At 38.0% G+C, this 10000-nt stretch overlaps 1 protein-coding gene and 1 long non-coding RNA gene across 4 annotated transcripts in view; one reads left to right on the top strand and one right to left on the bottom strand.

Moving 5' to 3' along the window:
- The window catches only part of LOC138008433 (uncharacterized), a 586097-nt gene that overhangs the window by 253564 nt on the left and 322533 nt on the right, over positions 1-10000 (bottom strand). The window lies entirely within an intron of this gene.
- The window catches only part of LOC138007506 (annexin A5-like), a 35301-nt gene that overhangs the window by 10815 nt on the left and 14486 nt on the right, over positions 1-10000 (top strand). For both annotated transcript variants that reach the window (XM_068854467.1, XM_068854468.1), the window contains exons 3-9: positions 3997-4096; positions 4913-5040; positions 5967-6047; positions 7684-7827; positions 8231-8327; positions 9619-9713; positions 9829-9942. In XM_068854467.1, the coding sequence (XP_068710568.1) occupies positions 3997-4096; positions 4913-5040; positions 5967-6047; positions 7684-7827; positions 8231-8327; positions 9619-9713; positions 9829-9942 (759 nt within the window). The remainder of the gene's footprint in view (positions 1-3996; positions 4097-4912; positions 5041-5966; positions 6048-7683; positions 7828-8230; positions 8328-9618; positions 9714-9828; positions 9943-10000) is intronic.

Here is a 10000-nt window from a genome sequence, read left to right as displayed (position 1 = left end):
CAATTCAACCCACACCAAAGGAACAGAATCAATGTCACAATCATTCCTTATAAACAGTTCTTTTAAATGATCTACTACTGATGAAAGCTGTTCATTGCCATAGACCTGTAGCTCCTCTAAACCTAAGGGCCAGTTCTTAAAATTAAAAATGGACATATTCTTAAATATGTCCTCATTTTCAAATGAAGAAAACCTACGCTGAAGATGAGCAGCAATTGCGTCGAGTATGGCCTGCTTGTTTTTGCTGACATTCAGTATTGCACTATCTCTGTCACCTACAAGTTCCTGTCCCTTATAAACAGTTCCATCTCCAACTTTCCTCAAAAATACAGCTTCATGACTTCCTGGTGTTGTACCTAGGCCACGAACACCAGACAAAGTTGTTGCAACACATGTGGTCACATTCTCCACTGAAGTGTCATTAGCCTGGAACTTGAGAGACATTCTTGCCAGAATCTGGCAAAGGTCCATAAAGAAATGAAGAAAGTAAACAAATTCAAAGGACCTGAGGAGCCTCACAAAGCCTGTAGCTTTTGCTTTGGCATCAGCTGATTGGCCATTAATGGAAACAGAGTCTAGGTGGGCCAGAAGACAAGGCCAATCCTGCTTGATTGCTTTTGCTGCTTGCACATGATGGGGTATCCACGGTGTTCCCTTAACATTGGCTGGTTTCAGAACTGTGATATTCAAAGCAGTTCCAGTTTCCTTCAAGTTGTGCCAGTTGAGGGGTGAATTACTATAAAACTTGTAAATAGATAAAAGGAAGTCTTCCACCTTAGCCAGGTAGGCAATGTGCTTGATACTGTCCTTTATACCAAGTTCTAATCGATGTGCAACGCAATGTACAGAAATTAAGTGTGGTACATCAGCTTTAATCTTTGTAACTACACCATTTCTAATCCCAATCATGACAGAAGCACTGTCTGTGCTCATCCCAACAGTCTTGTTATGCCATTCATTTGGTTGCATGTCTGTCTCATCAAGGAAAGCCTTATCAATAGCTGCAACAATGCCTACTGCATCTGCCTTACCTAATGCCTGAATAGACAAGAACTTTGTTACAGGTCTACCATCTTCAAGATATCTTACATAAACCAGTTCCTCATCAGTAGCAGAGATATCAGTTGATGAATCATTCAGAACAGAAAACATTTTGGCCTGCCAAAGCTTGTTAGCAAAATCTTTCTTCACAGTTTCAGCAATATAATGCGTAAAGGTTGCTGCCTGTTTATCATTCATGTAACTCTTACCAGTGTTAACACCATTTATTTCCTGGAGGCTGCATAGTCCAACAAAATCCCTAAAAGGTCGTTCTGCTCGAGTCAGATACATGTAGTACGGTATGAAAAAGTTTCACTAGGCAATCAATAGCTTCCTTTTCCATGTTAATCAGACACGCTTCCAGTGGTGCCATTCCAGGTTGAGCATTGTTAGCATCACGAGCTAATTTGGCTGTCTTATGCGCCTCACTTATTTCATGTTTTTTGATCCCATCAAGACGAAAACTGTTGTTACCTTTTTGGCTTCCAAAGGCAGATTTATCTTTCGAAAACTGTCTGCAATAACTGCAAAACATAGGGTTTTCTTTCTCGTCAAATTTCAGCAAGGGTCTTCTAGTCTTCCACGACTCTTGAAATGTACGAGGATGGCTATGGCAAATGACAACGCCAAAATGCGCTAATATTATTGGTTAAAGAGGAAAAAGTGATTGTGCTTCACGTGTGGCACACATTTTGGAATATTTCTTCTCCTGTACTCATCAAAAAAAAAAAAGGTAAAAATTAAGGACCAATTTTGAGGACAATGTGGACAAACAACATTGAATTCTTTCTGGTTATAGGATACTTCACCCATATTCCAAAGCATAAACAAGATGGAAACATCGTGAAACACTTATAGTTGGAAGTGACGTTTTTGTCGCCGTAGCCGTCATGGTTTCTTAAACTCCCAAGTATTTTTGCTGGAAATACCAAATTGCAAATGACTTATAGAGAGTTGATACTGCAAGGAGAAGTTACTAGTATAGACAGACTGTTATCACCTGAACCAGTAACTTAATGGCCTCACTTGCTCCAGGGAGTCTCTAGTCTTATATGGTTTAGCAAAGTGGTGGAGCAAAAGGTTGTAATACATGTACAGTACCGTGCAAAGGAGGATTTGGATTTTTTTCTCATATAAGAGCCTCTATTGAAAAAAATACATGTGCATCTCTTCATTTCCTTTTTTGGGGTTAACATTCAGCCTTCTCAAAATGTTTTTGGGGAGCAGGTTATAAGGAAAGTGGAGACGGTTTTTCGTGCTAAAGGCACCCAAGCGAGTGCCCAAAGGACGCAAGCTTCTAGGGGGTCTGAGGGCATGCTCCCCTAGGGAATTTTTCAAATTTAGACACTCACAGATGCGATTTAGTGCAATCTGAGGGATTTAAAGTGACGAAATTTCACATATGGAATTGACACTTGCATGGAGTCTGATAAGAAATACTGGAATGTTAGTTAACTAAACATTTCATATGCCTGACGCAAAAAATATTGCAGACGCAAATTTGTACGTCAAATAAGCTTTTTTCAAGCCTCTAAAATATCTCCAGTGACTTTACATTAGAGCTAAAAATGTGTTGTGTCTGACATTTTCTGACTGGAAAGAGACGGTCAAGCTTTCTGAGGAGGCGGCTCATTGAGCCGTCAACTGGCTGGTTTTGAGAAGGCTGACATTCACCATCTTCATCATTACAACACCAAATTCTACTTTGTGGGGGTATAGATTTATATAGATATTGTTACGGTATAAAGATTGTTACTGAAGCAGTGCGGCCTAGTGGTTCGGGCGCTTGCCTTGAGATCTGGAGATCCCGGTTTCAAGACACGTTCTGACCACTCCTTGAATTTGTTCGTGGTAGTCCCTGGTTCAACTTCTCAGCTGCACTTGTAAATAGCCAACTGGTTTGCCTCCAGCCAGTTGGGATTCTTAACAGTTGTTGTTGACTGTTCTGTTCTGTCGTGATTGTGTTTCATTGGCCCTGAAATACTCCTATGGGGAGTGGTCAATTAAGTAAGTGTGAAAGTAGTATGTATATGATAATTTTTTTCTCCTTTGATATACTTTATACCTAATAAGTAGTTTCTTCGAAATACATTTTAAGATAAAAACTAGCGATAAAATTTTCCGACGTTTCGATCTCGCTGAGATCATTTTCAAGTTTGAAAAAAAGTGAATAAAACTTTGCCTATAAGAAGTAAAATCACACGTGAGAATATTAAAAGCGATAAAAATGTGGAAACATGTACTAAGCGTTACAAAAGGTAAGTGATAAAAATTAAAAAAGGCTAGATAACAATAGGACAAAAGCTTTACAAAAGAATATATGAAATACTCCGAGCTATATATTATAGCTAAATATTATAGCTATATATTATAGCTATATATTATAGCTCGGAGTATTTCATATATTCTTTTGTAAAGCTTTTGTCTTATTGTTATCTAGCCTTTTTTAATTTTTATCACTTACCTTTTGTAACGCTTAGTACATGTTTCCACATTTTTATCGCTTTTAATATTCTCACGTGTGATTTTACTTCTTATAGGCAAAGTTTTATTCACTTTTTTTCAAACTTGAAAATGATAACGTCGGAAAATTTTATCGCTAGTTTTTATCTTAAGATATACTTATACTTATACTTATTAAGGAGTGAGGATGGCACAGTCGGTTAGTGCGCGGCTATGGTGCAAGAGGTTCTGAGTTTGATTCCCGGATTTCACATCGGTCCTTGTTTTGACTTCTTTCCTTTCCGTGTAGCTACATGTAAGTAGCTTTAAATTCTCATAAAACGGAGCGCTGATGGAGAGGGGGGAGTAAAATGAGCGCACTGTCGACCTCAGGTTTGTCAGTTGAATTACTGTTACAAGTTATCGACGTCAAATATGGTTACTTTACTTTATACTGAAAAATATGAGTTGTATAATGCAACTGAATACAATGTTTATTTGTTTTCTACACAGTACCCCTCTACTGGTCCAGCCATGCCCATGCCTACCCCTGGAATGACAAATGTGATGGTGCCGCAAGCTATGCCAGCTCCACCAATGCCATCAGTTACCGGTATGCCTTAGATATTCAATTTGATTTCCAAATCTTACAGAATCATGTAATTTGTCTCCCAAACTCTCTTTTGTAAATGAAGAAAATTCTGATACAAGCATAATTAGTTGTGAACTTCCCTGGGTTTGGAGATGTGAAGAAAAACTAATTATGGAATCACCCAGCCCTGGAAAAGGTAGTCATTGTTACCCACATTTGCTGTTTTTATCTACAAACACCTGTCAGATTGTTTCCGGACTCTAAATTTTTCGTTTATTACACAAGTTTGACCGGTCAAACTTGTGTAATACACAACTTTGACGGTCAAACTTGTGTATTACAGAACTTTGACCGCCAAAAGTGATGGTCAAAGTTGTGTAATACACAAGTTTGACCGTCAAAGTTGTGTATTACACAAGTTTGACCGTCAAAGTTGTTTAATACACAACTTTGATGGTCAAACTTGTGTAATAAACGAAAAATTTAGAGTCCGGAAACAATCTGACAGTCCGGAAACAATCTGACAGGTGTTTACATCTCTCAGTATTTTCCAGGAAGAACTTCTCACAAAAAAGATGTTTAAAATATATTGATATTGAGCTGTGAGAGCATAAAAATGGCCTAATATTTGTTGAGGCAGCTCTTACACAGTCTGTGAGGTACATTGTACATTTTACTTTTTAATGCCACTGATCGTCAAGCATTAATTTTTACAAAGTGGCAAGTTGCCCCATATGGCACTTCTTTTACTGTGGTTACACTCAGCTTGTGTCTATATTTTCATGTACATTGTACTGTAGGTTTGAGATAGTTGGCCTTTTTTTCAATAATTCAAAGGTATGCCAATCCCCGAGCCTATTATTGGCATGCCACAACCTCAGGCTGCTAATTTGTATAGTGCACCACCAGCCATGATGCCACAGCCTGGAGCAGGCTATCCTACCTCGGGACCATTATCATTTGGGGTGAGCAGTAATATACATGTACATATTAATATTATTGTTTATGCACACAGAACAATTCGTTTGGTGAGGATTGTCTTGTTTTCTCCTGCTTTAGCTTGCTTGGAGTCTATGGCTTCCACAAAAAAACCTTTCTTCCAGCGCTCAAACCTCCTCAAAAGCTTGGTCAAGTTCAGAAGCGGGCTAATAACATCACTGCCAGGAGAATTTTCTTTAACTCTCATATTTTACAAATGTGCTTTTCTTAAATCATTCTTAAACTGATCACTTGCTCACGTGGAAATTGTTGCTGTTTGATAGTCATTCGTGTTCAGGCATTTCAAGATTTTTTCCCAAATTCTACCTCTCTTGACTGTTCTTTCTTTAAACTGTTTGATGAGTATTTCAAGGCATAGTAGAACATTATGCTCCTTGTTGCAATCATGCATGCAACATGCATGTCATTCTACAAATAAAGATGAAGACAATTACCGGTAAACAACTACTTGAGCCTTCTAAATCAAAGCTCAGTATAAGATATCACTTTTTTTCAGTCAAAAGATATTGAATTGTCAAAACATGCAAGTGACTTAATTCTTGGTTAGAAAGCACAGTAAAATTGGTATTGCAACTCAAACCCATGGTTTTATTAACGAAAACAAAGAATCTCAAAGAATGTTCATCGAACAGAACAGCTTAAATTACATAGAAATTTACTAGCAGCATATGCACATTCCCTGACGGACGGCGTACTTGTGTAACAAACTAGACCACATTTCATGTGGAAGGGATTTGTGCAATGTGGCCCACAAGTTAAATTTACTTCTGGTCAGCTGTCCTACATGGGTTACATGTACAATGTAGCTGTCCAGGTATCTTGAACTGTCTTACAGTGTATGTGTCCTTTGAGACACAGTTGGGAATACATGTACAAATTTCACTGTTTTTAGGCTGCTGCAATCGCTGCCACATTTCCTTCCCAGTATAGAAGTCAAGTTGGTCCTCCTCAACCACAACCTAACTTGTCAATGGTGAGCTTACAAGTTACTTTGTGTGACCTTCTGTCAGTGACTGTTAGAGCGGCTTTCATATGAACTTGAAAAATAAACATAAAAGCAAAACATATACAAAAATGCAAAGCATTTGATTGGCTTATTGAACAAAAACAAATGAGCATGAATTTTCATTGGCTTAGCGAATGCAGAGGCAAACAACATCATATTTCCATGGAACTTTTGGCAGAGTTTTGCTTTGTCATCATTTGAAATGCAGTAATGTGACTGGGCAATCAAACTGTTTACTGCCAAAATTCTTAGGATTTTCCATGGGGGCCGAATAAGGAGAAGCTTTGTTTGAATCTTGCCAAACATTGGTCCAGGAAACAAATTGCGAATACTTTTTCAAGGTCATACAAAAGTCGCTCTCTGTTTGATGTGCAGTATGAAGAATATGTGCATGTACCCGGTATTTGTTTAACTTCAGAAAGAAAGACATTAAAATTTCAGATCATTATGAACATCTTTTTAACCAGTAACAAAAGGAAAGCCTGGGAAATTCAGGCTTGAATGGGTCAGACAGATCAAGGTAGGCAGCTTCAGGCATTCACTAGGACAAAATAATACCATAATTAGGAAAAAGTGCCACAGTGTATGGAATTGTTCTCAATCAAAACCAGTTACTGCATCACTGCTTTGTGGGTGCTTTTACCAACACATAGACATTCAAAAACACTTTAAATGAATTTTTGATTTCTTTACGGCTTTGCTCTGTTTCTCTCCAGACATTTATCAGAATATTGGTTTTCCACAGATACACATTTTATAATAAAATAATAACCTCTCCTGTTAGTTTAGGATTTTTTAAAAAAAATTCTAATTACAGAGACTGTTTTAACGATTTACCGCCACCTTTGTTCTACTCACATTCGCTTGCAATTGTGCTACCCTGCTTTAGTTCATAATTTCCTGTTTAAAACCAAAGGCTTGAGAACTTCATTTTTTGGTCGTAGTATGAAAACTAAATTAAATTTAAGCAGCTGAGAGAGCGGAACAGTGATACACTGTACCTCCAAATCAGGTGAGCATTCTTCCTCGTTTTGGCAGTGGTGTAAAATGATCTATTCATACTGCATGTACTTGTATCTTTGTAACGTAAATCTTGTTGGTGGAAAGTTGAGTCCTCATTTTCAATCCGTATTTCTGCCATATACTTCTGAAATACTGATGATTGGTGCTAAGGGTATTCATGCATAATGCTAGTCATTGTTGATTGAGCTGCAACTGGCATATACCGTAGTTTGTTAGCCAAGAGTAAAGGCCAGTTGACTTTGGCAAGTCCAACTGTAAGATGAGGGAGGGGAAATTGAAAATACTGTTATCCCTTGCTGCTAGTAAAGGTGGATTGATTGACATATGAAAAATTGAAAGGTAGTTAAGTTCTATGGGAGAGTGTAAAATAATTGAAACTATTATACATGTAGCTGAGTATTTGGTTTGATTATTCAGTATAGTCAGAAAAATAAAGAGAGAATTAAGTATGGGTAGTTCAGGTTATTTACAAAGCACTAGAAACTAGTTCCCTAGAGTCTCCGAAACCTTGGTAGTAGAGTGTCAAACTAGTAAAGAAAAAGTTAGAGGTTCAATTCCTCACAGATTTACTTCATTTTAGGGACCACCCCCAAGTGCTCCAGATCTCTCAGTTTCCATGCCTTCTTCACAGTCTTCCCGCACAACAGCACCATCAGCTACACATACATCTTCTTTCTCCTCATCTCAGTCCACTTCTTCTACAAAATCTGGATCAAGCCAACAGGTAAGCCTCAAAGAATCACTTTTGCCAATTTTTTTTTAACCCTGTACTCAAAAGTTGACCTGCAATAAAGAAATGCTCTTTATTGAGTTTATTGGGAGTAGACACCCTAAAACCACATAATTTTTGAGAAGACATAGTGTGGAAGGCTGGTGCAACAGGGGACGTAATTTTGATCTATGACATTCGTGTATCTTTTGAATGAAACAAATGCTTGCATTCATACAAGCTTAAACTCTGGCATCATTTTTGTAGCTTGTATCTCATATTCAAGACACTGGCTGTATTGGTACCACAACATTACAAACAGTCACCCTTTGGGGAAGTGTCTATAAATGAACAACAAATCATCAAATGTACAATGTATGCTTTGTTGCAGTCTTTGTGGTCATTTTTGTCCTTTCAGGTTTCCGCAAAGCGAGGAACCATCAGGAGCCACCCTGGAGTGAAATTTGACCCACAGAAAGATGCTGAAGTGTTAAGGAAGGCAATGAAAGGGATAGGTATGTTGGCAAAAGTTGAATTGGTGTTTTCTTTCTTTTTTTTTGTTTTTTGTTTGAAAATGAAGTATGAGATGTTCCAAGGAATCCTGTGATTAACCTTTGAAATGGGGTGGGCAAATACAAAGAAAGACTTCCTTCCCTTCAAAGAAGTACACGAGCAGTCGTGATTCGCTAGTAAGATTGTAACCTGTTCCAGGCACCCAGATAGTCGAGAAAATGTTGCCTCGACCCAAGCCCGCACTCGTTTTTCATATGCAGTTGTTTTCGTTTTCCCAATTATCTGGGAGCCTGGAACAAGCTTGTAAGATTGTAAGTGACAGGCCATTTTTGAGTTGAAGCAAGGGCCTTATTATAGGGTATTAATCAAATAATGTAATCAACGGGCTCCCAGATGCCTTCATTTCTTGGATTCACTTTGAAAAAAAAGAAAGTTACTGAACTCGTGGCAGATGCCATAAAATGCAGTTGTTTTGACAAAAGTGCTTGCACAACCAATTTATTATTTTGGCCTGACCAATACCTTAAAACTATATACTTTTTGGTCGTTCAGATACACTTTGCTCTGAAAGTCATGCTGCACAAAGGCCTTTTTACTTACATGTTGTGCAGGCAAAAATATTAATTCAAATCAACAATGACTTTATTACTTTGCTGTTTGAAGAACAAAGTATAGGATTTGGCTCCGTTTTTGGACTTTCTTTTGTATGTCGTGATTTCGCTGGGCATGCATAAGATTTATTTTCCTCGTAGACACTTTTCAGAGAAAACAGCCCAAGAAGGATTCGAACTCGGTATCTCCTCATTCAGAGGCAATCGCGATTCCCACTAAACCACGGGAAACTATGTGACAGATTAATGAGGAAATATATATTAAAGAATTGTGTGCATGACCGTTCATCATATGACTCGGTAACACATCATACCAGGCTAATACCAGGCTACATACATGTAATTCTCCCGGTAACATAAAAAAATCACTGAAATACTGTGAATTTTAAAGAAAATGGCTAAAATTCCTTCGAACAAAGTGTAGGCCACTTGTAGCCTCTCACAAGGGTTTCACTAGGGTTAATATTGACTATTAAAAACTGGATCAGTGGATAATGCAACTCGAGAGATTTGATTGGCTAAGTCATCATGGGTTAACCAGGGCAACCAAAACCAATCGTGGCTCGCGCGTTCGCATTTTCCCGCGCTTTGTGTCGGCTACGTGTAATTACTTCGAGTTTTGATTTCACGGCACTCAATTGAAACTTGCTTTATTAACTTCTTATGTCGTTATTTTTGTAAGGTTGTGATTCGAAGGCCATCATCTCTCTTCTGTGTTCAAGAACTAACAGTGAAAGACAGCGGATTGAATTGGAGTACAAGACAATGCATGGACGGGTAAGTTATACTACCAATGATAACTACAAGTTTAACATCTGTCGTTTTTTTTCCCTGCTAAACTGCTCATGCACATCAATGCTGATCTCAATGCTTAGCTTTTTGTGTTCTCTAGGATTTGTTGAAGGATCTTAAGTATGAACTGGGAGGCCATTTTGAAGAGATAGTTGTCGCCTTGATGATGCCCGCCGCAGATTATGATGCAACATCATTGAGAAAAGCAATCAAGGTATTTGGTGCTTTTAGTGTTTATGTTAATTGGCTAATTTCTATAGTTTGTATTCTTA

This window comes from Montipora foliosa, chromosome 6 (assembly GCF_036669935.1).
Source record: "Montipora foliosa isolate CH-2021 chromosome 6, ASM3666993v2, whole genome shotgun sequence".
Classification (NCBI taxonomy): domain Eukaryota; kingdom Metazoa; phylum Cnidaria; class Anthozoa; order Scleractinia; family Acroporidae; genus Montipora; species Montipora foliosa.
Note: the sequence above shows the minus strand (reverse complement) of the source record. Positions and strands in the feature narration are given on the sequence as shown.